Genomic DNA, 26,621 nt, shown 5'->3' on the forward strand with positions numbered 1-26,621 from the left:
GGGTGCCAGGGCTGCTCGGGGAAGGTTCTGTGTGAGTCCTGTGCACACCACCCCCCCCCCCCCCGCAGGGTCTGACCCACAGCAAAGCCCAGGAGATCCTGGCCCGGGACGGGCCTAATGCGCTCACGCCGCCACCCACCACCCCCGAGTGGGTCAAGTTCTGCCGCCAGCTCTTCGGGGGCTTCTCCATCCTGCTGTGGATCGGGGCCATCCTCTGCTTCCTGGCCTACGGCATCCAGGCGGGCACCGAGGACGACCCCTCTGGGGACAATGTGAGCGCCCTCCGCCCGGCGCGTCCCCCTGTCCCTGCGGACGCCTCCAAGCCCACGCCCGCCATGTCCTCCTCTGCCCTTCACAACCGTCCCCGAAAGACCTGGGGAAGGTGCAGGGAAGCCGAGGCTCAGACAGGCCAAGTCACTGACCCCAGATCACACAGCAGGCCGTGGAAGCCGGCTCCATCCCAAGACGGTGACCTCAGTGGCCTGCGGGGCAGACACCCCAGGTGGCCGTAGCCTGAAGGAGCCCACAGAGAGAGGGTGCTCATGTGGAGACCCAGGCAAACCCAACCCAACTACGGGCTGTCAGGGCCCAGCTACCAACACAGGGGACACACGGGGACATGCGACATGCCCATGAACACAGGCCCACACACTGATTACATAGGGATTCTTGCCTGCACACACACGCACATATGCACATGTGCAGAGTCAATGCAGTCACACTTGGGTACAGTCACGCAGCCACCTAGTTCAGGCACACCGGTATAGACAGGCTGATGGAAAGACAGACACAGGAACTCGAACGCACAGAGAGGCAAGCAGACAGACGTGAGGATCAAGCACAAACACACAGTGTCCTCAGAAATTAAAACCCAAACAGGAAGAGAGACAGAGACAGAGACTCACACACAGAGACTCAAACACAAACAGTCCCATGAATTTAAAGGCAGACATGCAGACAGTCAGACATACACACTGACCTAAACAGACAGACAATAGCACACCCCCAGATTCTCTAACACAGACAGAAGGCAGACAGATAGATGTACAAACCAGAGAGAGGGACAGACCCAGACACACAAACACACTCATGCTCAGAAAGAGGGACTCGCCCTAACCGGTTTGGCTCAGTGGATAGAGCGTCGGCCTGCGGACTGGAAAGGTCCCGGGTTCGATTCCGGTCAAGGGCATGTACCTTGGTTGTGGGCACATCCCCAGTGGGAGGTGTGCAGGAGGCAGCTGATGTTTCTCTCTCATCAGTGTTTCTAACTCTCTATCCCTCTCCCTTTCTCTCTGTAAAACATCAATAAAATATATTAAAAAAAAAAAGAGAGAGAGAGAGAGAGACTCACACATGATAGGCAGACAGACTCACAGACAAGAGAGACTCAGACACACAGACCTTCCCATGGACACAGCCCTGGGGTCAGACACACAATGGCAAACCCCCACTGACACTCAGCTCCCTTCCCAGATTCCACACACTCGGGTGGGGCCGGGGAGGGCTCAGCCAGCGTGACCCTGCGTCTCCCCGCAGCTGTACCTGGGCATCGTGCTGGCGGCCGTGGTCATCATCACCGGCTGCTTCTCCTACTACCAGGAGGCCAAGAGCTCCAAGATCATGGAGTCCTTCAAGAACATGGTTCCCCAGGTGCGGGTGCCCGGAAAAGGCCAAAGGGGGGGGGACAGGGGTGGGCGCCGTGCCAAGTGACCACACGGGGAGAGAGTTCGGGAGGTGACTCCTTTCCATCCCACCCCAGCAAGCCCTCGTGATCCGGGAAGGTGAGAAGATGCAGGTGAATGCTGAGGAGGTGGTGGTCGGGGACCTGGTGGAGATCAAGGGTGGAGACCGAGTCCCAGCAGACCTGCGGATTATCTCAGCCCACGGCTGCAAGGTGGGCCTGGGGCCCTGCTCTGCTCTTCCTGGAGTGGCCAGGAGGCCAGGCCCCCAGCCCCTCCTCCCTCAGATCAGGAGTCCAGGCCCCCAGCCCCTCCTCCCTCACACCCAGGAGTCCAGGCCCCCAGCCCCTCCTCCCTCACACCCAGGAGTCCAGGCCCCCAGCCCTTCCTCCCTCACACCCAGGAGTCCAGGCCCCCAGCCCCTCCTCCCTCAGATCCAGGAGTCCAGGCCCCAGCCCCTCCTCCCTCAGATCCAGGAGTCCAGGCCCCCAGCCCCTCCTCCCTCACACCCAGGAGTCCAGGCCCCCAGCCCCTCCTCCCTCACACCCAGGAGTCCAGGCCCCAAACCCTCCTCCCTCACACCCAGGAGTCCAGGCCCCCAGCCCCTCCTCCCTCAGACCCAGGAGTCCAGGCCCCAGCCCCTCCTCCCTCACACCCAGGAGTCCAGGCCCCCAGCCCTTCCTCCCTCAGACCCAGGAGTCCAGGCCCACATCCCCTCCTCCCCCCAGTCTCCTGTGGACAAATAGCCCCTGATCCCAGGCCCCTGGCTAAGCCCTCTCTGCTCCGCCCCCACCCCCAGGTGGACAACTCCTCCCTGACCGGCGAATCAGAACCCCAGACCCGCTCTCCGGACTGCACACACGACAACCCCTTGGAGACTCGGAACATCACCTTCTTCTCCACCAACTGTGTGGAAGGTGCGCGGGGGCGCGGTGGGGGCACCAGGTCGGGGCAGGGCTGGTCCAGACGGGCTCAGGTCCCTCTGAACCTCACGGAGCTCCTCCCCACCCCTCAGCCTAACCCCCTCTGGCCCCGCAGGCACGGCTCGGGGCGTGGTGGTGGCCACAGGGGACCGCACTGTCATGGGCCGCATCGCCACCCTGGCTTCAGGGCTGGAGGTGGGCAAGACGCCCATCGCCATCGAGATTGAGCACTTCATCCAGCTCATCACTGGCGTGGCCGTCTTCCTGGGCGTCTCCTTCTTCGTCCTCTCCCTCATTCTTGGATATAGCTGGCTTGAGGCCGTCATCTTCCTCATCGGCATCATCGTGGCCAATGTCCCAGAGGGCCTGCTGGCCACGGTCACTGTAAGGCCTGGACTTAACAGTGGGCTTGGGGGAGGGAGGGCTGGGGGTCCAGACCCCTGGGTCTGAGGGAGGAGGACCCCATACTACTGGGTCTGAGGGAGGAGGGCGCTGGGGACCCAAACCCCTGAGTCCTGGGGGAGAGGGGGCTGAGAGTCAGACCCCAGGTCTGCGGGAGGAGGGGCTGGGGTGTGGATTTCAATGTTCTTGATAAGGGCAATCTGAGTCTTTCGGGCTGAGCCTCCTAGATCTTGAATGAGGAGGGTCCTGGGACTCAGAGATCCTCATTAACAAAACAAACAAACAAACAACCATCTTGAGAAACACTACAAGGCATAAAGAAAGGGCTGACAGTTCTACCTTTTTGAAGTTAACTCACAAATTTAAGAAGTACACCGTAGTGATAGTGCTAGAAATCTAAAAAAGACATTAAAGCCCTAGCTGGTTTGGCTCAGTGGATAGAGTGTCGGTCTGCGGACTGAAGGGTCCCGGGTTCGATTCCAGTCAAGGGCACATGCCCAAGGTTTCAGGCTCGATCCCCAGTAGGGGGTGTGCAGGAGGCAGCCGATCAATGATCCTCTCTCTCATCATTGATGATTCTGTTTCTCTCCCTCTTCCTCTCTGAAATCAATACAAAATATATTTAAAAAATAAAAAAGACCTTAAAGTAGTTTAAAAATAAGGTAACAGTCCCCTTTCCTCTGCCCAGCCGCCAGCCCCATTACGGAAGTCCGCGCTCCGCTCCTCCCGCAGGCGTGCGCACGTTGCAGCGTGTTAGGAGTTTTCACGCACGTGGACGGGACGGTCCTAGGAAGACTAGTCTGCCCCTTGATCCTTTTAGTCAATGTATGAGCAGGCAGAGTTTTCCACTTTACCATATTTGAAGCTACCTGGTCAAAGGCTTTTCATAGACACCTGATGTACACACCCAGGGTTGCACGTGAGAATGCACAGCCTGAGCGTCTGGGCAAATGAAACACTCATGTCAGCTGCACCAGCTCAAGTTCCCCAGAATCCCCTGGAGACCTCATCCAGCCCCTGCGCCCACCCCCAGGGTAACCCCTACACCGGCCCCGCTGAAGCATAGCTTTCCTGCTTCAGATCAATTGGAATAATTCAGTGTCAATTCTTTTTTTTTTTTTTAATATATTTTATTGATTTTTTTACAGAGAGGAAGGGAGAGGGATAGAGAGCTAGAAACATCGATGAGAGAGAAACATCGACCAGCTGCCTCCTGCACACCCCCTACTGGGGATGTGCCCGCAACCAAGGTACATGCCCTTGACCGGAATCGAACCTGAGACCCTTCAGTCCTCAGGCCGACGCTCTATCCACTTGAGCCAAACCGGTTTTGGCTCAGTGTCAATTCTTGTTTCTCATTCTTTTTTTTTTCTTTTTTTCTGAACATCCTGTTTTTTAAAAATATATATTTTTAGTGATTTCAGAGAGGGAGAGAGAGATAGAGACAGTAATGAGAGAGGATCATGAATCGGCTGCCTCCTGCACACCCCCTACTGGGGATCGAGCCTGCAACCTGGGCATATGCCCTTGACCAGAATCGAACCCAGGACCCTTCAGTCTGCAGGCCGACGCTCTATACACTGAGCAAAAAGGCGAGGGCTGAACATCATAGTTTGTTTGTTTTTTTTAATATATTTTATTGATTTTTTACAGAGAGGAAGGGAGAGGGTAGAGAGTTAGAAACATTGATGAGAGAGAAACATTGACCAGCTGCCTCCTGCACACCCCCTACTGGGGATGTGCCCGCAACCAAGGTACATGGCCTTGACCGGAATCAAACCTGGGACCTTTCAGTCTGCAGGCCGACGCTCTACCCACTGAGCCAAACCGGTTTTGGCGAACATCATAGTTTTTAACTTTATCCATGCAGTTGCCTGCAACAGTAGCTTGCTCTTTTTCGCTGCTGTATAGTATTCCACCTTTATTCCACAATTTCCTTGTCCCTCCTGCTGTTGCTGGGCATTGGGGTTGTTTTCACTTGGAACCTATGGTAAGGGCTGCTGCTGTGAACGTCCCAGTACGTGTCTTTTGAGACACCTTTTTCTGTGGGTTTGTGCCTTGGGGTGGAATTGCTGGGTGACACCTTTCTCCCTGGGCGAGGCCGTTGGGTGGCTGGCACTCACGTGGCTGGTCCCACCCTGCGCCGGCCTCTGCCTGTACCTTGCCTGTCCCTGTGCGCCCGCAGGTGTGCCTGACGCTGACGGCCAAGCGCATGGCGCGGAAGAACTGCCTCGTGAAAAACCTGGAGGCTGTGGAGACCCTGGGCTCCACCTCCACCATCTGCTCGGACAAGACAGGGACCCTCACCCAGAACCGCATGACCGTGGCCCACATGTGGTTTGACAACCAGATCCACGAGGCCGACACCACCGAGGACCAGTCAGGTGAGGGTGGGGCCCAGGCGGGGGCCGAGGGGGCCGGGCCCCGAGTGTCCCCAGCGCTGGCTGACACGTGCCTCCTCCAGGGACCTCGTTCGACAAGAGCTCGCACACCTGGGTGGCCCTGTCCCACATCGCCGGACTCTGCAACAGGGCCGTCTTCAAGGGCGGGCAGGACAACATCCCGGTGCTCAAGGTGGGTCCGGCTGCCCGCCTGGCTTTGGCCCTGCCCGCGCCCAGCCCCGCTGCTCTGCCCTGACGGCCCTCTCTCCCCAGAGGGATGTGGCCGGCGATGCCTCTGAGTCGGCCCTGCTCAAGTGCATCGAGCTGTCCTCCGGCTCCGTGAAGCTGATGCGGGAACGGAACAAGAAAGTGGCCGAGATCCCCTTTAACTCCACCAACAAATACCAGGTACCGGCCTGGGCCTCCCCTTCTCTCTGATGCCTCAGCGCTCAGCCCTGCTGCCCTCCTGCTTTGGGCAGGTTACTAGTCTTCGCAGAGCCTTGGTGTCCCCATCTGTAAAATGGGAACGATAGTACCCGCCTGGCGGGGAGAGGAGCAGAGCTGAGTGAGGGCGAGGCCTCTGCCGGAGCAGGAAGCGGAGGAGTAAAGATCTGCCCGCAGCAGAGCGAGGGAACGCTACGTTTTGGGGATCTCTTCCATTCATTCCAATTTTTTTTGAGCAGCCACCGAGTGTCACACACTTGGTTTAGGTCCTGGGGGTACGTACCGCAGTGAGTCCCCCGGGTGGAACGTACTCCCTAGTGCTAGAAAACAGACAATGACAAAGGCACAAGGAAGTAGGGAATATTTCTGCCGGTCGTCGTGCTGAGGGTGGGAGCCGGGGGGGAGTGTCCCAGGCAGTGGGCACAGCATGTGCAAAGGCCCTGAGGCAGGAGCATGTTGACGTGTTTCAACGACAGCCCGGCAGCCAGTGTGGCAGAGCAGTAAGCCGGGGAGTGTGGTGGGAGCTGAGGGCAGTGGATGCTGGGCCAGGTCCTGTCAGGCCTTCTGGGCCGTGGAGAGGACTTGGCTGTGACTCTGTTGGGGACATGAGCCACAGAAGGGCCCTGAGCCGGGGAGAGATGGGGCCTGACTTATGTCCTTTAATTTAATTTTTTTTTTGTTTGTTAATCCTCACCGTAGGATATTGTTTTCCTTTTTCCCGTTGATTTTTATTTTTATTTTATTTTTTAAGAGAAGGAACTCTTTTTTTTTTTTTTAAGATATATTTTATTGACTTTTTACAGAGAGGAAGGGAGAGGGATAGAGAGTTAGAAACATCGATCAGCTGCCTTCTGCACACCCCCTACTGGGGATGTGCCCACAACCAAGGTACATGTCCTTGACCGGAATCGAACCTGGGACCCTTGAGTCCGCAGGCCGACGCTCTATCCACTGAGCCAAACCAGTTAGAGCTCCCGTTGATTTTTAAAGAGAACAGAAGAGAGAGAGGGGAAGAGAGAGAGAGAGAGAGAAACATTGATGCGAGAGAGCCACATCAACTGGTTGCCTCTCACACGAGCCCCAACCGGGGCAGGGATAGAACCTGCAACCCAGGTACCTGCCCTTGACCGGAAATCAAACCCTCGGCCTCTTGGTGCACAGTCCGATGCTTGAACCACTGAGCCATGCCAGCCGGGGCTTGACTCACATTTTTAAACAGCTTCAGAGAGAGATAATTCACATGCCATAGCTCACCCATTTAAAGTGTGCAACTCAATAGTTCTAGTATTTTCACGGGTATGCGCTGTCACCTACACAGTCCATTTCAGCACATTTTATCACCTCGGAAAGAAACCCCACTTTCCATACCTGTTGCCCTCAACCTCCCCCCTCTCCCCAAGCCCCAGGCCAACCACTAATCTACTTCCTGTCTCTATGGATTTGCCTGTTCTGGACTTTTCACATAAATGGGATCCTACAATACATGGCCGTTTGTATCTGGCTTCTTTTTTTTTTTTTTAAATATATTTTATTGATTTTTTACAGAGAGGAAGAGAGAGGGATAGAGAGTTAGAAACATCGATGGGAGAGGAACATCGATCAGCTGCCTCTTGCACACCCCCTACTGGGGATGTGCCTGCAACCAAGGTACATGGCCTTGACCGGAATCGAACCCGGGACCCTTGAGTCCGCAGGCCGACGCTCTATCCACTGAGCCAAACCGGTTTCGGCTGTATCTGGCTTCTTTCACTCAGCATAATGTTTGCAAGGTTTGTCCATGGTGGAGCATGGACCAGTGGTTCATTCCTGTTCGCGGCCGGAGAGTCTTCCATTGTATGGACAGGCCACACCTGGTTTGTTCCTCTCGGCTACTGTGAATAACGCTGCTGCGAACATTCACGGGACAAGTTTTTGGAGGGGAGCCGTTGGCGTGTCTCTTTGGGGTATACCTAAGGGGTGGCCGGGTCACGTGGGAACCCTTCATTTTGGGGTGCTGCCAGACTGTTTTCCAAAGTGGCTGCACCACTTGCCATGAACTCACATGGTTAAAGGACTTGTCTGCTGTGGGGAGCAACGGTCTGGGGCCGGGAAGGCTGCGTGGGGGTTCAGTGTGCAGGCTGCTGCGATGGTCCATGGGAGAGGTGGGGGTGGCCTGGAGGTCAGAATCTGGGTGTATTTCACAGGCGAGCCAACCAGATGTGGGGAGGCTCAGATGTGGGATAAGGAGGAGTCGGGGGAGGCCAAGGGCAGGGGGAGAGGCACGTGACCTGTGGACAGCGGGTGTTGCTGTGAGGAACTCAGAGGGGCAGAAACACCCGCGGTGCAGAGACAGGAGCTGGCGGGGAGAGCAGAGCTCAGCAAGGGCCTGAGAAACAGATGATGGCAGCTGGCGGTGTAGATAGCGGCTCTGGGGGAGCTGCCCGTCCCGGCACCCCTGGCTCTGGTGGGGCTGGGGTCCTCTCCCTGCGGGTTTGGGCAGCGCCAGGTCCCTGTGAGGCTCAGGCACACCCAGCCTCTCCTCTGTCCCCAGCTCTCCATCCACGAGACCGAGGACCCCAACGACAACCGGTACCTGCTGGTGATGAAGGGCGCCCCCGAGCGCATCCTGGACCGCTGCGCCACCATCTTGCTTCAGGGCAAGGAGCAGCCCCTGGATGAGGAGATGAAAGAAGCCTTCCAGAACGCCTACCTGGAGCTTGGGGGCCTGGGCGAGCGCGTGCTGGGTGCGCACCACGGGTGGGGCTGAGTGGGGCGGGAGCGGGGGCGGGGTCTTCTCCGGGGGTAAGGACGGGGTGACCCTGCCCGGAGCTGGCTCAGAATAGGGCCTCCCAGAATGCACCATGAATGAATGAATGAATGAATGAGAGGGGATGACGGCTGAGGAAATGACTGTTGGCTGACTGTCTGGCCCCCTGGGGGACTGGAGGCCACTCCACTGGGGCTGGAGGCCAGGAGCTGAGGGGCAAGAGGCCGGAGGCCCGGGGTGGAGCCCTCACGCCCCGCCCCGTCTCTGCACCAGGTTTCTGCCATTACTACCTGCCCGAGGAGCAGTTCCCCAAGGGCTTTGCCTTCGACTGCGATGACGTGAACTTCACCACAGACAACCTCTGCTTCGTGGGCCTCATGTCCATGATCGACCCGCCCCGGGCGGCCGTCCCGGACGCAGTGGGCAAGTGCCGCAGTGCAGGCATCAAGGTGTGGCCGGGGGCCGCTGGGGGGGGGGACAGGGCCGGCGCCCCGGGGGCCAGCGCGGAGGCTGGACCATCCCCAAACACTGCCCACAGGTCATCATGGTCACGGGCGATCACCCCATCACGGCAAAGGCCATCGCCAAGGGTGTGGGCATCATCTCCGAGGGCAACGAGACGGTGGAGGACATTGCCGCCCGGCTCAACATTCCCGTCAGCCAGGTCAACCCCCGGTGAGCACCGTCTCCCCAGGGGGCCGCCGTCCCCCTTCCTGCCGGGCCTCCTCTGTGGCCTCGGCGCCCCGTCCTGTTCCTCCTCCACGCGTGAGGACCCACAGGCTGGAGCAGTCTCGCCTCCCAGCTTCGCACGCACGGGCCATGTGGCCCTGACCAGGTCGTTCAGCCTCCCTGACCTTCGGCCTCCGAGCCTGGTCCTCTGCCTCTCCTGTCCGGGGGCCGGGCCTGCCCGGCTCCCTGCCCGTCGGTCGCTCCCCCACGTCCTGACCTCTCCCGGCTCTTCCCAGGGACGCCAAGGCCTGTGTGATCCACGGCACCGACCTCAAGGACTTCACCTCCGAGCAGATCGACGAGATCCTGCAGAACCACACGGAGATCGTCTTCGCCCGCACGTCCCCCCAGCAGAAGCTCATCATCGTGGAGGGCTGTCAGAGACAGGTGGGCGGCGCCCGGCTCCTGGGGAGGTGGGGGGGCAGGCCCGGACGCGGGGCGGCCCCTCACCCTCCTCACCCTCTCTCCCTGCAGGGCGCAATCGTGGCTGTGACCGGGGACGGCGTGAACGACTCCCCGGCGCTGAAGAAGGCCGACATCGGGGTGGCCATGGGCATCGCTGGCTCTGACGTGTCCAAGCAGGCGGCGGACATGATTCTGCTGGACGACAACTTTGCCTCCATCGTCACGGGTGTGGAGGAGGGTGAGTGGCCGGTGGCCCTGGACACGGGTCCCTGCATGAGGCTGGGGAAGGGGGAGGGGCCTAGGCCAGTGCTGCAGTGGGGTGCACGGCAAAGAGACCCCGGGACCCCACTGTGCCCGAGGAGCCCGAGCTGCTCCTTTCAGTCCTCCTCCCCCGGGGGTGGGGCTTCCTTCCGGGGCCCAGCGTTGCCCAGCGCAGGCCCAGGCTGGTGAGGAGACTCAGAAGCATTTTTAAAACCCTTGTAAGTGCAACCCCGGGAGCAGAGGGTCCCGCAGGAGCCCTCCCCCAGCCGGGGGCCAGGGTCCAGGCAGCCTCCCAGGACCAGGATGTGGGCACTTTCTCGTTGGCGGTGCCAGGGAGGGAGCTGCGGGCAGAGGAAGCTGAGTGTGTGAGGCCCTGCGAGCCCAGGCCACACAGCCCGGGCCCCCCTCCCCGATGGGCTTGTGCTCATTTTTAAAAAAGGATTTTTATTGATTTTTATAAGGAGAGGAAGGGAGAGAGAGAGAGGGAGAAACATCAGTGTGAGAGCAACATCGATGGGCTGCCTCCGGCACACCCCCTCCTGGGGTCAAGAGCAGCCTTGCGGTGCCTGGAGGACGCTCAGCCAACAGCCGCACAGGCCAGGCTGGGCTTGTTCGCGTTAAATTTTATTCTGATCATCAGAGTAGCTCGTGGTGATTATGTAACATGCAGAGAAGCGTGAGGAAGGAAGTTGGAATTACCCGAAGCCTCACCCCCCAGAACAGTGGTCGGCAAACTCATTAGTCAACAGAGCCAAGTATCAACAGTACAACGATCGAAATTTCTTTTGAGAGCCACATTTTTTAAACTTAAACTATATAGGTAGGTACGTTGTTATTAACTTAATTATAGGGTACTCCTAAGCTGGCCTTTGCTAAAAACTCAAGGGGCCAAAGAGCCGCATGTGGCTCGCGAGCCGCCGTTTGCCGACCACTGCCCCAGAAGTGATCGCTGTTCGTGCTGCCGTGTCCTTTCTCCCAGCTTCTCCCTCCCCACCTGAAAGGCCCCCCCCGTGTAAAAAATTACATGCACGAGAGAATTCAAACAGGAAAGCTGAGCCTAAAGTGACCAACTAAACGCCCTCTCCCTTGTCTCCTGCCTCCCAGAGGACACCATGGCTAACCCTGTGCATCTGTGCGCATGCAATGCACACACGCATGGACACGTGTGCTCACGCCTTCCAGACATTTACTAGGATCCTACTTTATGCATCACGCAGGGTGCTGGAGATGCCGCTGTGAGCACAGCAGACATGGTCCCTCGGTGGGAGAGACAGCTTTAAGTCCACAAACAAATAAATGCATAACTGCGAATTGCGACAAGTGCTGAGAAAGAAAGTGGGGTGCTATGACAGATAATAATGGGGCTCCTTCCTCCTTAGAGAGGGTGGACAAGGCCTCTCTGGAGTGACAAAAACAGAGTTTAGTTTCCAGAAGGGGAAGTCCCTGGTATCTCCAAAGCAGGGTGATCGGCACAGTGAACCCCGCTGTCACCGTCACCCAGCTCGGACAGTTACAGCTCATGCAGATCTTGTTTCATTTCCCCTCCCCCACTGCACACTCTGGATCCCGTTCAAGCACATTTAAGTAATTGTTTCATCCATAAATGTCTTAGGATGAGATACCACTAGTTTGTGGAGAGCAGTGCATGCATTAGAGGGGAAGGGAATAGCAGGTGTGAACACCTAATCGTCTTATTTTTACACGAAGGTGATCAAACCATCCATACCTGCCTGCAGCCTGCTTTCCTGTCCCTTTCTTCCTCCTCCTCTTCTTCCTCTCCTCTTCCTCCTCCTCCTCCTCCTCCTCCTTTTTTCTTTTTTTTTTTCCTTAATCCTCACCCGAGGATATTTTTCCATTCATTTCTAGGGAGACTGGATGAGATAAGGGAACACAGAAACATCGATGTGAGAGAAACACATCGTGCCCTTGACCGGAATCGAATCTGGGACCCTTTGGTCCGCAGGCCGACGCTCTATCCACTGAGCCAAACCAGCTAGGGCTCCTGTTCCTTCTTCACAACATGCCTTGTTGCTCTTGTCTCTCAGCACATGAGAGATGGTGGAGCAAGGGGCTGGCTGGAGTTATCTTTAGTTTCTTTGTCCTTTCTACACACTGTACTGATTGAATTTTTTAAAAATATATTTTCATTGATTTCAGAGAGGAAGGGAGAGGGAGAGAGATAAAAATATCAATGATGAGAGAGAATCACTGATCGGCTGCCTCCTGCACACCTCACACTGGGGATCGAGCCCGCATGTGACTTTGACGGGAATCGAACCTGGGACCCTTCAGTCCACAGGCCGATGCTCTGTCCACGGAGCCAAACCATCCAGGGCTGTTGGATTATGACATGTACAGTAAGGTGGGCAGCTCAGTGACTTTTACCCATGTGCACATCGTGCAACCACCAGCCCCTGCGCTTCACCAGGTCCCCTCCAGTCTTTATCCCTGCTCCCAGAAATAACCACTAGCTTGACTTCTGGCACTAGAAGTCACTTTCAGATCTCATCTAAATGGAATCCTGCAATATGAAAGCTTTTGTGTGTGGCTTTTTTCACTCAGTGGAGCCTCTGTGAGACTCATCCATGGAGTTGGGTGTGACACAGCTTGATCCTTTTCCTGCTGAGTGGTAGTATTCCACGGTATGGATGGGCCAGTTTATTTATCCACTCCCCTGTCAATGGACACGGGGGTCGGTTCTGGTTTTTGCTATTGTGACTAACACTATGATGAGCATTCACACTTGCTTTTTGGTGGACATAAGCACCGATTCCCCTTGGGTAAAAACCTAGAAGCAGGTTTCCTGGGTCCATAGGGAAGGGGAAGATTTAACTTGAATAGAGACTGCCATATGGTCTTCCAGAGCGATTGTATTTCAAGAACGGTTTGGCCGAAACCGGTTTGGCTCAGTGGATAGAGCGTCGGCCTGCGGACTCAAGGGTTCCAGGTTCGATTCCGGTCAAGGGCATGTACCTTGGTTGCGGGCACATCCCCAGTAGGGGGTGTGCAGGAGGCAGCTGATCGATGTTTCTCTCTCATCGATGTTTCTAACTCTCTATCCCTCTCTCTTCCTCTCTGTAAAAAATCAATAAAATATTTATTTAAAATATTTTAAAAAAAAAAAAACGGTTTGGCCAGGGGTGACATGGTTGGACGTTTGTGTGGACAGTGGGCAGGTGAGGAGATGGGTTAGAAAGGACCCGTGCATTGGGCGGGGAAGGGGCAGAGGGAATAGGGTGCGAGGGCGTGAGCACCTGAGGTCTGAACCTGTCCCTGCCACAGGCCGCCTGATCTTTGACAACCTGAAGAAGTCCATCGCCTACACCCTGACCAGCAACATCCCCGAGATCACACCCTTCCTACTGTTCATCATGGCCAACATCCCACTGCCTCTGGGCACCATTACCATCCTCTGCATCGACCTGGGCACTGACATGGTGAGCCCACAGCCACGCCCAGGGCCCGGGGGGGCCGCGGGGTCCCTCACTCCCCGGCTCACCTGGCCTCTCCTGCCCAGGTGCCTGCCATCTCCTTGGCCTACGAGGCTGCAGAGAGCGACATCATGAAGAGACAGCCCAGGAACCCCCGCACGGACAAGCTGGTCAACGAACGGCTCATCAGCATGGCCTACGGGCAGATTGGTGAGGATCTGGGGACCCCGCCTCGACCTCGGCCGTTGGCCCGGGACCTAGAGCAGTGCCTGGCCACTGTGGGCACCCAGGTCCTTGTGCTGATGAGTGGAGAACAAGTGGGACTTGGAGCTACAGGTCTGGAAGAGGGGGCTCTCGGATGGGTGGTGGTCACCACGGTGGGGGACAGGCCTGGAGGGGGCGCACCCGGGGGGCACAAGGGACGCTGAGTAGCAGAACGGGATTGGCCCCCGGCTGCTCCACCTCCGTGATGGGAAGGATGAGACCAGCCTGTGAGCTCTACGAGGGCGGGAGTGAATGTCTTCGCATTTCTCTCTGCCTCCTCCGCCGCCTGCTGCTAGAGGTGATGTGTGCTGAGGCTTAGAGGCGCTGAGCTCCCCGTCACTGGGATGTCCCAGGAAGCAGAGGCTTCCCGGTGGTGACCAGAAGCCGGGGAGGTCATTCCTGCACATGGTGAAGACACAAGCCCAAGGGTCCTCGGGGATGTCCTGGTGTTCAGGTGGCCTCGCAAGGTGGGAGCGGGCCACCAGGTTATCCGTCTGGGGAGCCCTCTCCCCGAGGCTTCTGTCCCAGGTGACCCATCTCAGGCGCTCGCCACCAGACGGGCCTCTGAGGGCCCAGCCCCGGATGCTGTTCAGCAAGAGGACTGAGGGGGCCCACCCTCCGCCAGGCGGGGGTCTCAAGAAGCCCAGAGGTGCCGTGGGCGGGCCGTCAGCCCCACCCGAGCCTCTCCACATCTCCCCTCTCTCCTCCTCTCAGGAATGATCCAAGCTCTCGGAGGCTTCTTCTCCTACTTTGTGATCCTGGCAGAAAATGGCTTCTTGCCTGGCAACCTGGTGGGCATCCGGTTGAACTGGGACGACCGCACCGTCAATGACCTTGAGGACAGCTACGGGCAGCAGTGGGTGAGTGGGGCTGGCCCCGCAGCATGGCCGGGGCTCCCGGCCAGCGTCCCCCCACCCTGTCCTGCTCCCCACGATGGCCCTCCTGCCCCAGGGTCCAGATCAAGACCCTTGTTGGACACGCAGGGCCTCCGGTGCTCGAGGCCCAGCCTGTCAGGGCCTGGCGTCTGCGGGCCACACACTCTCTGCCCTGCCGGGCGGGACACCTTCGTCGCCTTCTTCCCATCGCCGTCTGTCCCTGAAAAGTTCAGTGGTGTCCGTCCCCTCAGGAGGCCCATGGGGTCCTCGCCCTCCTCCCACTCCCCTCAATGCCAGGGATGGTCCCCGGTCCCCAACGGACGACTGAGGTCACCGTTAACCTCTCCTTCCTAGTACATCCCTGACGTCCCACGGGGTCTGAGCCTGAGAGGGGAGACATTTCTGAGGCCCTGGGGGACCCCATCGGGAGAGTCCCCGCGTTGCCCGGGTGCAGACAGGGAGCCTGGGGGCCGGGCCGCAGCCACACTGACGGCCGGCCTGCTCGCGGGTCGTGGCTCTTGCAGACGTACGAGCAGAGGAAAGTGGTGGAGTTCACGTGCCACACGGCCTTCTTTGTGAGCATCGTGGTGGTCCAGTGGGCCGACCTGATCATCTGCAAGACCCGCAGGAACTCGGTCTTCCAGCAGGGCATGAAGTGAGGGCGCGCCGGCTGCCTCCCCTCCCCGCCCCGCCGGCTGTTTCCTGATTTTGTCTCCAATGACCCATCTGTCTTGGATTCCCTCTCTCTCTCTCTCTCTCTCTCTCTCTCTCTCTCTCTCTCTCTCTTTCCATCTCTGTATCTCTGGTGTGTGTGGGGGGGGGGGGGGTCCCCTGGGTCCCTCTCCAGATCTGCTTTACCTTTTCACGCCCCTGCCTGCCTGCGTGTCTTCGCGGTTTCTGCCCTCCTGTCTTTGTCTTCCACTGTGGCCATCTGCCTGGATCCCCCTCTGCCTCTCCGTCTCCCCGTGTCTCTGCGCCGGCCTCTCTGCCTGCCCTGGGTGTGCCTCTGTCTGTGGGTGGTTAGGGCTGCTGGGTCCAGCCCTGCCTGTGCCTCCAGGAACAAGATCCTGATCTTCGGCTTGTTCGAGGAGACGGCCCTCGCTGCCTTCCTGTCCTACTGCCCCGGCATGGACGTGGCCCTTCGCATGTACCCTCTCAAGTGAGTGCCCGCACAGCTCCCAGGACTGCCTGCCGCCTGAGCGCCCTACGGAGTCTCCCCAGGGGGCTCTCTCACAGGCCCCTCGCTTGGTGTCTCTCGGAACGCCCTTCCCGGGGTCCCCACTGCAGCCCCTGTTCTGATGCCACCAAGCCGCCCCCTCCACTGTGGGGTGTCCTCACAGTGGGTGCTCGGAAGAGCCCGGCCCGCAGCCATGGCCAAGGCACCCCTTCTTGTGGGCAGGAGGGACCAAGGGAGAACCCCCCTCAGGCGGCCCCTCCCGTCCTCTGGGACTCTGCCCGCTGCCCCATCTCGGCCCCACACTGACGCCTCGCCTCCTGTTGTCCCCTCTCCGCAGGCCCAGCTGGTGGTTCTGTGCCTTCCCCTACAGCTTCCTCATCTTCGTCTATGACGAAATTCGCAAACTCATCCTGCGCAGGAACCCCGGGGGTGAGGGGCTACAGGGGCACAAGGGCGGGGCAGAGGAGTGGCTGAGGGACCAGGCAGGCGCCGCGGGGGCGGGGCGGGGCGGCACCCCGGCGGCCGGTCTGACGCTAACCTCGCTCTCTGTCTCCCCACCTCCCTTCTATGTCCTCCTCTCCCTTCCCTTTCCAACTCGTTCCTCTCCCTGCCTCTCTGGGCCTCCTCTCTGTCCGTCCACGTGTGTCGTCCTCTCCTTCCTGGTCTCTTCCTGTGTGTGTGTCTCTCCCTTTTTCTCTGTCTTGGTGCTTCTCCCCATGCCTGTCTCTCTCCGTGTCTGTTTCTTTCCTCTCCAGGTTGGGTGGAGAAGGAAACCTACTACTGACCTCAACCCCACCACCTCACCCATCTCTTCCCTGCCCCCGAAGCCCAGGAGAGCCCCCTCCAGTCCCCCCAATTTTGTATTCTCTGGGGAGGGGCCCTCTCTCCCCTTGGTCCCCACCTTGGCCCCACCCCCTCAAAGTATCTCCGGCCCCCTCCCTCTGTCCCCACACCCTGCTGGCTTCTCTCCCCCCCCCCAAACCCCCCCAACCCCGTCCCCGCCTCTCTCCTCTCTTTTCTGTGTCTCTGTTCCTCTCCCTCTGCTCCCTCTACTTCCCAGCCCCCTCCCTGGGCTCTTTTTTACTCCCCCTCAGCGTCCCCCACCCTGGCTGATGCCGTCTCTGGTTCTGGACAATTATCAAATATATCAGTGGGGAGAGAGAAACGGTGTGTGCTGTGCTTGCTTTCCGGACTGGAAGGGGGTGCGGGAAGGTGTGCCCTGTGCTGGCACACGTGGCTGGGGGACTCACACAATGCCAGGAATATGGACTGGCACCAGCTTGGGAGTCACAGAATCTCAGGGTTCGAGTGAAAGCAAGCAGCCTGACTTCGACCGGCGACGGGCGATAGGCGATGGGATGATGGGATCAGAACAGGGGAGAGGATGCGCGTCACACTCTGGATCCTCGCGTATTGGAAGAGGGCCCCAGGGAGGTGATGACAGTGACGACCGTGATGACGTGATGCTGGCGACTCATTGAGCATCCACTCTGTGCTCTACCCTCTTCTAAGCACTCTATGTATATAGACACTTTGAATCCTCACAGGGATGAGGCACAGAGAGGGAAAGTGACTTGCTCGAGGTCACACAGCCAAGAGGAGACAAACCTGGGATTTGTAGAGGCTATCCAAGCTCCAAGTCACTGTGCTATTTTTTAATTTTTTTTTCTCTCTTTTTAAATTGATTTGAGAGAGAGAGAGAACGAAAAAAAAAAAAAATCGATGTGAGAGAGAAGCACCAATGGGTTGCTTTCCGTAAGTGCCCCAACCAGAGATCGGACCCCAAACTTGGGTATGTGCCCTGATCGGGAATCGAACCTGCCACCTGTTGGTGTATGGGATGACACTCCAACCAACTACGCCACACTGACCAGGGCTCTCTCTCTTTTTATTGAGGTAAACTTTCATACAGTGAAGTGCACAAATCTTAAAGGCACAGCTCCACAATGGAAAAAATCACATCCACGCTGTACAACGGGCCGGCGTGGCGCCGTTGGCTGGAGCATCGTCCCTTACGCCACATTGTCGCGTGTCACCGGTAGCCCGCTCTTCTTCGTTGCTGCGTGGCATTCCGCTGCGTGACTATAACAAAACGTGTCCGTCTGTCCTCCTGTTGACAGACACTTGGGCTGTTTCCACTTTGAGGGCTATCGTCATTGGTGCTGCTAGGAACAGGGACATTCCAGTACTGACACATTGGGTACCTGCATAGCAGGGAGACTACTGGTCATGGGGTGGACTCTGTTGAGCTTTCATGGAAACAGCTAGGCCTTTCCCAAAGCTCTTGTGCCATTTTGCATTCCAATAGTGCCTGGAAGTTCCCTTTGCTCCACATCCTTGTCAACACTTGATATAGTCAGTCTTTTGAATTTTAGCCATTCTGTTTTTTTTTTTAAATATATTTTATTGATTTTTTACAGAGAGGAAGGAAGAGGGATAGAGTTAGAAACACCGATGAGAGAGAAACATTGATCAGCTGCCTCCTGCACACCTCCTACTGGGGATGTGCCCGCAACCAAGGTACATGCCCTTGACCGGAATCGAACCTGGGACCTTTCAGTCCGCAGGCCGATGCTCTATCCACTGAGCCAAACCGGTTTCGGCTAGCCATTCTGGTTGGGCAGGTGTACCACTTCCCTTGAGGCAGCCTTTCCAACACAGCCCAGAGATGTGAGTCAGCGGAGGGGCTGGGGCCAGGATGCTAAGAGCTCACAAGGGTGAGTGGGTATGTGCACTGCACAAAACAATGCTGAAGGAGAGCCTGAGTCTGAGGGGTGGGGTTGCATGAGCCCGGACCTTTCCTAGGGAGACTGCAGAAACGACTTCATCCATCAGGTACCAGGTAAGAGATGCTCCCAGAGACGAGGGCAGTCATAGGCCCAGAGAGGGGAGGGACTTCCTTGAGGTCACACAGCAGGGAGATAACCCAGGTTGCTGATGACCTGTACTGAGGTCTTCTCACCCTCCCAGCTCTTCTTCCTCTGAGGATCCAAGAGGCAGGAAGGAGACCTCAGGCTAGAGGCATATGGGGCCACGGCCCACCTCCCACTCTTCTCAGGCGACCTGCTCATCTCCCACCATCCCCCTAAATCGGGGCCCCCTGCCATAGGTCCCCTCTCTCAAGGACCCGATCTCACACTATCGCCTTGTCTCAGGGATTCTCCGATGGGAGAATATCACAATATCTCTCTCTGCCTTGCGGCCCCGTCTCCCACAATATCTGTTTCGAGGGTCTCCTCTTCCACACTGCCTCTGGGACAAGGCCCCCTCTCCCCAAACCCTTGATTCAAAGTTCCTCCCATGCCTTCTTAGAGGCCTTGCCAACAACGTCCTGGCCCCTGGACCCACCACCGTCCATGGCCCATGCTGTTCAACACCTGCAGGCCTCGGCCCATTATGTCCTCTGCTCAGAGCAAGTACTGGTGGGCTATGGAGTAAAATCACCTTCATCGAGTTCCTAGAAGGCAATCCAGCAGCTCTCATAACAAAAGTCAAATCCAAATTTCCCAAGGTAGGCCATGTGAGGAGGCAGCTACTCTGGACCTCTGCCTCCAACTCTGCTCCCCAATATTTATCTTCCTCTAGGGGGCTCTTTCACTGTGACCCCTGCTGCTCCCACCACTTTGAACTCGGTGCTGCCCCATTAACACCCTGGGCTACCTGTGCACTCACTGTCTTCCTTTGCTTTCTTCAAGCCAAGTGGGAAACGGAAGGAGACTGGACCAAAAGCTGGGGCTGATAAACAGTAACAGCCAATCAGGTCCTCACAGTGTGGCCCCTTCAGCTTCAGTTTAGGACCCTCCTCAGGGGCCCCCTCCTATTGCTCCACTAGTCCCTTTGGCAGAAGGATGTCCCCCACCTCCTGGGAGTGCCCTCCAACACCCTTCTCCCAGCTCCTCCTGGGTAAGAGCAGGGGTAGAGGCCCCTTAGGGGCAGTTGCTTCCTTGCCTCCCCAGATCACCCTGTACCATGCCAAGTTGATCACGTGAAGTTTGTGTCTAATTCCCCGGCTGACTGGCTCTTTGCCACCTCAAAGCCCAAACCCAAAAGGGATGTGGACCTTGGAAAACAAGAATTGGGGTTAAGAGTCGCCTGGCTATCCCACGTGGGAATCCAGCCTTGAAAAATTAGGCCCTCAGTCTCGGCTTTCTGACACTTCACACACATTCTCGAGGCTGTTTTGTGCACCCGTTAGAATGCCAGTCATTTTGCCACAACTCACTCAGAGGCAGGGTAGGGGCAAAGACTGAGAGAAACACGGATGTGGGAACTAGGGAAAAGAAAGGCCCAAGTCTCAGATTTTGGGATATCCAAGAGGCCCGCAGCCCTTAATATCTTACTGTTAAATTTGAGAAGGCTGAACTCTGGAAATAACCATAACATGCATGATACTATAGTAGCAATAACATCCACTATCATTTATTGAACTAAGGGTCAAGACTCAAACACTTCACATGGACCACGTAGCTGAATTATCATAACCCCGTTGAGTGTGGGTACTGTCAGGGTCCTCGTTGTTCAGGGGAATCCACTGAGGTTCACTCAGCTCTTTTGGTTATCACAACTCCCTTTTTAAAAATTTCAACCTTTTCCCTTTCCCAACTTCCCTTTCCTACTCACGGAGGGTGGTGGTGGTGGAGGGGGGAGGGGTGTCTCTAGATTCCTAGTCCTAAACCATTCATCTCTGGGAGCCCAAGGGTTGTGGGGGAAGTTTTGCTCCCCACCTCAGATACTCCTTCCAGCAACCATGGCCCTCTCACTAGTCTCTGCCTCTTGAGGAAGGAAGTAACAAGATTCCTATGAATTCTCTACAGTCTCACTGTTCAAAACGTGGTCCATGCATCAGTAACAGCAGCATCACCTAAGAACTTTTAAAAATCAGATAAATGGGCCTCACCCCAGATCTGCTGAATCAGTGTTTTTGTGAAGTCTCCAAGTGTTTCGTATGCCCTCTAGAGTCAGAACGACAGCGCTACACGGTCCCCATTATACATAACACCTGCTTCTGCCTTTAGAGCTCCCTTAATGGCCACTAGTGACAATCTTCCCGACGCCACACCCCCGACTTCTGGAACTACAACTCCCACAATGCCCAGAGGCGCTCGTCGTCACTTTGCGCGACTACATTTCCCAGGATGTTTTGCGAGCCAGACCACCATCATGGAGTCCACCCTCCCCAACATCAACAGAACTACAACTCCCACAATGCTCAGCGACAGAACTTCAGTCCCGAACGGCGCCACGTAGGCTCTGCTGGGTGGGGCCCGGATCCCGAGGGGCCGGCGGGGTCCGCAGGACCCAGGGCTCGTTACAGCGGTTCTACCCTTCACGACGCAGACATGGCAGCCGAGAAGGACCAGCAGAAGGATGCCGAGGCAGAAGGGCTGAGCGCCACGTGAGCAGGCCGGGTGTAGCCCCCCTGATCGAGACCCTCCCGGGCCTTCCGTCTCCCTCCTCCCTCGGGTCCCAGGAATCCAGGCCCCCGGACACTAGAGTCTGGGCCTCTGGTCTCCTCTTCGAGGGCTGAGGAGTCTGGGCCCTCAGCCCCCTTCCCCTAGCGTCCAGGAGTCTTGCACCCTTACCCCCCAGGACCCCGGAGTCCGGGCCTCCGCAGCCTTCTTGGGCTGGGGGTCCGGCCTCCAGCCCGGCTCCCACTGACCTGGCCCTGCCCACCAGGACTCTGCTGCCGAAACTGATCCCCTCCGGCGTGGGCCGTGAGTGGCTGGAGCGGCACCGCGCCGCCATCCGGCCCTGGGGTGCCTTCGTGGACCAGCGGTGCTTCTCGCGGCCCCGCAACCTGGGCGAGCTGTGCCAGCGCCTCGTACGAAACGTGGAGTACTACCAGAGCAACTACGTGTTCGTGTTCCTGGGCCTCATCGTGTACTGCGTGTGAGTGCCCTCCGCCAGGCCCGCCCGCACCGGCCAGGCCCCGCCCGCACCGGCCAGGCCCCGCCCCCACCGGCCAGGCCCCGCCCGCACCGGCCAGGCCCCGCTCCCACCGGCCAGGCCCCGCCCGCACCGGCCAGGCCCCGCCCCCACCGGCCAGGCCCCGCTCCCACCGGCCAGGCCCCGCCCCCACCAGCCATCCCATCTTCTCAGTGGCCAGGCCCTGCCCCCAGGGGATAGCTCTGCCGCTCTTTCACCAAAGATCTGGTCCCGACTTCCCAATCAGCCTGTCCAGTTTGACCAAATGTGGCCTGAACTTGCCAGACCTCTGGGACATAGCCGCCATCCGCCGGTGTAGAAGGTCCGGGTCCCCCCTGGGTGGGCCAGCCCCAACTGCCTGACCGATGCCTCCCTGCCCCCCTGCAGGGTTACATCTCCCATGCTGCTGGTGGCCCTGGCCGTCTTCTTTGGTGCCTGTTACATCCTCTATCTGCGCACACTGCAGTCCAAGCTTGTACTTTTCGGTGAGAAATCCCCTGCAAATGGGTCCCTAGACCCTCAAATCCAGGTCTCTTGGAACAAAAGCCTTAGAACCCAAACCCAAGTCTGCCCACGCCTAGATCGACACCAGATCCCCCAAACCCTAAAATCTCAGACGCACCAGATGCTCCACTCAGTCTCAGCCACCCACATTTTTATTCCCCAAACCTAGGGTAAGATACCCGGAACCCACTCTCCACCTAGCTGCTGTCCCTTAAACCTCTGTGAGGAAAGCATCAGCTGTAGATACCCACACTGGACACCAGGTGGCGACGTTGCGCTGCCTAGATCTGCCCCCATCCTGGTCCTGCCTCGTGGGGTGGGGATCAGAAAAATCTTGAGACTTCTCAGAGAGGGAAGCTGAGGCCTGTGGCTCATGTGGTCCCAGACCGGCACCAAGCACTATTGGGAAGAAAGGGGCCTGAGTCCCTGGGTGGGGTGCTCAAGGTTTGGAGTGGGGATAGGGAGCAGCTGGGATCCGATAGGCAGGTAGTCCTACAGGGGTCTGCAAGTTATGTGCGTGACAAAGGTGCCAGTGGAGAGGATGGTGGGCAAGCACAGGGCATGGAGGGAGCGGCTGGAGCACAGTCTCGACCTGGTGTCAGCTGCCGCCGCCCCGGGGCCTTCACATCTGTTCTAGTCTGCCGATAAACCAGAAATCTGTGCTGTTCCGTGAAGTAGTTTGGTTTCTCTGTCAGCCTCAGGTCAAATTCTTGGGGAACGTTGTGCGTTTACAGGTCAGACTTGGCCCTTGGGCCACCAGTTTGAGACTCCTGGTCTGCGTGAGAGCAGGTTGGAGCAGGAGAGCCCTAGTCTGGGGGGAGTGGGAGCCGGGAGCTTCCCAGAGGAAGTGGGTTGGAGGCAGGGGGAGGGGCTGAGGAAGGTGTGCTGTGTTCTGGCAGACAGCGAAGACACTGGAGACGCGGTCGGGCCTGGACTTGGAGGGCCTTGGCATGAGGAGTGTGGGTGATCCTGAGGCTCCCACTGGACTGTTGGGGGGTTACTCTGGGAGAGAACAGCTCCCCAATGCTGTCTGTCCCCCAGGCCGAGAGGTGAGCCCCGCCCATCAGTATGCTATGGCGGGAGCCGTCTCCTTCCCCTTCTTCTGGCTGGCTGGCGCAGGTTCAGCCGTCTTCTGGGTTCTGGGTAAGTACAGGGTCTGGGGAGTGGGGGTGGGAGTGGGGACCAGGAGAGGGAGCAAGGCCCTGAACTGTCCATTTTTCTGCAGGAGCCACCCTTGTGGTCATTGGCTCCCACGCCGCCTTCCACCAGATCGAGGCCGTGGACGGGGAAGAGCTGCAGATGGAGCCAGTGTGAGGGGTCTGCCAGCCTCCAGAGCCAGCTGCCCATCCCTGTCCCTGCCCGCACAGCTCTGCCCCTCCAGCCGGCAGCTCCTTCCCATCATAAGCCCAGGGGACCAGCTTTGGAAATAAAGCTGTGGTAGTTGTCATTCAGCACATACCATACTCTCCCTGGATATTTTGTGGGTCTGTGTGGGGTGATGCTGGGAAACCTCGGAGACCGAGGCAGAGGGGGCCTGCCGCGCGGGGAAGACAACAGGCAAGATAAATAAGTAAAATATGCGAGCATGGCCCGTGGTGGCAGGTGGAAGGAGGAGGAAAGAATTGGGAAGACTGGGTGCACAGCTGTGATTTATTGTGAAAAGATACAAAGCAAAATGGGCAACGGATAAAGGCACACGGGGCGAAGTGGAGAGGAAACCAGGCACAAGTGTCCCAGCGGAGGCACAGGGCGTGCTCCGTCCTCCAGCGGCGACCTGTGGCAGCACGTGGGGAGGGTCAGTGCCAGGCTTTCCCCTGGGGCTGGTCACAGAAGCCTCTGTCTGACATGGACCCACGTTCCAGACGCCCAGAAGGAAAGGGGTGTCCGCATAAACAACAGCATTTGTACAAACAGTTTAGCCACGTGAGCCCCTCATCAGGGAATGGTGGGAACTGTCCTGAAACCAAGTTCCCGGATGCCAGCCAAGGGCCAGCTTCACAGGCAGGCCGCTCTAAGGACAGCCGTCGCGGGCCTGCTGTGTTAACGGCATAGAGAACGTTCTGGAGTGAAGACCCAAATAGTGAGGGAGCAGCTGCAGATCCTCGGGAGGAAGGATGTTCTGGGCAGAGGAAGCAGGGGGCTGGTGCAGAGGCCCGGAGGTGCCGGTGTTTCTGGAGGTCAGGAATGGGGAGGAGGCCGGTGGCTGGAGCAGCTGAGCTGGGGAAATTGGGAGCCTTGCCCTGGACGGCTTGGCTCAGCGTCGGCCTGCGACTGAAGGGTCCCGGGTTCGATTCCGGTCAAGGGCACGTGCCGGGTTGCAGCTCGATCCCCCAGTAGGGGGCGTGTAGGCGGCAGCCGATCAATGATTCTCATCATTGATGTTTCTCTCTCTCCCTTCTCTCTAAAATCAATTTTAAAAATATAAAAACAAAGAAATTGGGAGCCCTGCAGGCTTCAGTGCAGGCTCTGGTTTTACTCTGCGTGAGACGAAAGGGACAGGAATTGCTTCTCACTGTAATGTGAAGACTGTCGTGTGGAAGTACTGACAAAAGGGGCAAGCATTAGACAGATAGGACAACACTGTGAGGTGACAGAGAGGGCCTGAAAAGCTCTCCGATGGGGCTGATCCCGGAGGGCCCTCAGGAGGTGACATTTCGGTGAGCCCTGAGGGACACGAGCTAGCCACAGGAAGGGCTGAGGGGAGGGTCCTAAGCAGAGGCATGGCCTCTCCAACATCGTACCTCATCACCAAAGCTCATGGTTCATCACTGATTCAGCAAATGTTATCAAGTGCCCATTGAGGACCCAGCATCATTTTGGAATCCTGTCAGTCATGAGAGCCACCAGCCACATGTGGCTATTGAGCACCTGAAACATGGCTGGTCCAAACTGAGACATGTTGTGAGGGTAAAACAAGAGATTTCAAGGACTTAGTAGGACAAGCGTGTAAAATGTCTCAATTTTTTATATTGGCTATGTGTTGGAAGAATAATACGTTAGATATACTGATTTAAATTGTTTTCTCCTTTTACATTAACTTTTCATAATTGATTAAGTAGCATATGAAGAGCTATATTTGAGGCTCGGATTCTGTTCCTATTGGACTCGCTGGCTAAGATGCTGGGGAACCGTCAGGGTGGCAGATGGACAAGGCCCTGCTCGCCCAGAGCCCACAGGCAGTGGGAAGGTGCAACACACGGGCCAAACAACCAGCAACAGGGAAGTCTCACTCGTACACAGTCTGAAGCCAATAAAACGGGATTGGGTGAGACGAGAGGGCAAGGGCAGGGCCTTGCTGGGCAGTGAAAAGGAGATTGCCTCTTGGGGGTCTGGGGGAAGAGTATTCCAGCCAGAAGGACCAGCAAGTGCAAAGGCCCTGAGGTCGGCCGTGCTCAGGAGTGAGGACACAGCCTTAGGAGACGATGTTGGGGCCAGATCACGCAGGACTTGCAAGCCATGGAAGGGCTTTGAGGAGCAGGGAAGGGACAGGGTCAAGTGTGAGCATTAGAAATACCCCTTCGGGGTGATGGGCTGGAGAGAGTGAGACCAGGGAGGATGAGCCAAGCTGGGGAAGATGAGGCAGGGACGTGGGATGCAGAGGAGAGTCAGGGAAGGCGGGTTCAGGAAGAACAGGGTGAGGACTTGGAGACTGACCTGCCTGGGAGCTGAGTGGAAGGGAGCAGGCAAGGATGACCCCACATTTCAGGCTTCTAGCCAGATGCCAACACCAGGAGGCCTGGTGTCTGGGTTCATACTGGTCCTACCAGGGACGCGCTTCCAGTGGCAGCCACCAGAGGGCGGAACGTGCTTCCTCCAGAGTCCAGACCTCCAAGGAGGGAGCCAGAAATGGACCGTCCTGCCAGAGGAGACCCGGTGCCTGAGGCCAGAGTCAGGCACCTGGGTTACTCCGAGACCAGCATCCCCAACCCCATTTGGGGGTAACAGGGAGCGTTTTGTCTGTTGATTCACATACCAGTGTTCCTGGGGAAGATCAGGTCTTCACACCCGGGGGGTGGGAGGTCACTGCATCTAGTTTAGGCTGCTGGGCCTGGAGTGAGTTTGGTCAAGTGCCTGGTTGGAGGTGACTGGGGGCCCAGGGCCCTGGAGCTGAGGTCACTGAGGCAAGTGGTCAGCAGCCTGGGGCCAGGGGCCAGTGAGAGGCTGAGACTCAGTCCAGAAGTTAATCTGGGGACCCTAATTCTGATGTTGAGTTATTAAGATGCTGAGACCAGAAGATCCCATACAGAGTTGTCAAGGCTTAGGGACCATTTCCCATCCATCCCTGCCTGAATGACGTCGGGGTTGAGAGGTTTGTTTTGGGGGCCTGGCGTCTCATCAAGGAGACTGAGACCAGAAGTCTGGCTGTCAGTTTTGGTGATGGAGGCTATTGGGAGTGACGGATTAGGGGTCTGGCTGTCAACTTCGTGATTAAAGAGCCTGTGGGCCCCGGTTTGGTGTGACAGGGACAAGGGATC

General features: G+C 57.5%; 2 protein-coding genes across 2 annotated transcripts in view; both read left to right on the forward strand.

The window, feature by feature from the left end:
* Positions 1-16,575, forward strand: part of LOC103303226 (glutamate receptor ionotropic, kainate 5) — a 79,632-nt gene extending 63,057 nt beyond the window's left edge. Inside the window, exons 22-41 of the mRNA XM_054710748.1 lie at positions 69-272; positions 1,537-1,650; positions 1,760-1,894; positions 2,479-2,596; positions 2,718-2,986; positions 5,190-5,388; positions 5,469-5,578; positions 5,659-5,793; positions 8,360-8,552; positions 8,849-9,024; positions 9,114-9,250; positions 9,541-9,691; positions 9,779-9,947; positions 13,253-13,407; positions 13,488-13,611; positions 14,380-14,525; positions 15,065-15,195; positions 15,598-15,699; positions 16,055-16,146; positions 16,473-16,575. Of these exons, the coding sequence (XP_054566723.1) occupies positions 69-272; positions 1,537-1,650; positions 1,760-1,894; positions 2,479-2,596; positions 2,718-2,986; positions 5,190-5,388; positions 5,469-5,578; positions 5,659-5,793; positions 8,360-8,552; positions 8,849-9,024; positions 9,114-9,250; positions 9,541-9,691; positions 9,779-9,947; positions 13,253-13,407; positions 13,488-13,611; positions 14,380-14,525; positions 15,065-15,195; positions 15,598-15,699; positions 16,055-16,146; positions 16,473-16,501 (2,889 nt within the window). The 3' untranslated portion in view covers positions 16,502-16,575. The remainder of the gene's footprint in view (positions 1-68; positions 273-1,536; positions 1,651-1,759; positions 1,895-2,478; positions 2,597-2,717; positions 2,987-5,189; positions 5,389-5,468; positions 5,579-5,658; positions 5,794-8,359; positions 8,553-8,848; positions 9,025-9,113; positions 9,251-9,540; positions 9,692-9,778; positions 9,948-13,252; positions 13,408-13,487; positions 13,612-14,379; positions 14,526-15,064; positions 15,196-15,597; positions 15,700-16,054; positions 16,147-16,472) is intronic.
* A 4,356-nt stretch (positions 16,576-20,931) lies between these two features.
* Positions 20,932-23,604, forward strand: RABAC1 (Rab acceptor 1). Its single transcript, XM_008160233.3, has 5 exons — positions 20,932-21,112; positions 21,394-21,606; positions 22,030-22,127; positions 23,188-23,289; positions 23,372-23,604. The coding sequence occupies exons 1-5, from the start codon at positions 21,057-21,059 to the stop codon at positions 23,458-23,460; spliced, it is 558 nt and encodes a 185-aa protein (XP_008158455.1). The 5' UTR covers positions 20,932-21,056; the 3' UTR covers positions 23,461-23,604.
* The last annotated feature ends 3,017 nt before the right edge of the window (positions 23,605-26,621 follow it).

This window comes from Eptesicus fuscus, chromosome 21, assembly GCF_027574615.1.
Source record: "Eptesicus fuscus isolate TK198812 chromosome 21, DD_ASM_mEF_20220401, whole genome shotgun sequence".
NCBI classification, from domain to species: Eukaryota; Metazoa; Chordata; class Mammalia; order Chiroptera; family Vespertilionidae; genus Eptesicus; species Eptesicus fuscus.

Excerpts from the sequence above, each read along its gene's own strand:
- RABAC1 (XM_008160233.3), top strand. The coding sequence starts at position 21,057 with ATGGCAGCCGAGAAGGACCAGCAGAAGGATGCCGAGGCAGAAGGGCTG. Across the intron at positions 21,607-22,029 it reads GGCCTCATCGTGTACTGCGT|GGTTACATCTCCCATGCTGC; the intron begins GTGAGTGCCCTC and ends GCCCCCCTGCAG. Across the intron at positions 22,128-23,187 it reads GTCCAAGCTTGTACTTTTCG|GCCGAGAGGTGAGCCCCGCC; the intron begins GTGAGAAATCCC and ends TCTGTCCCCCAG.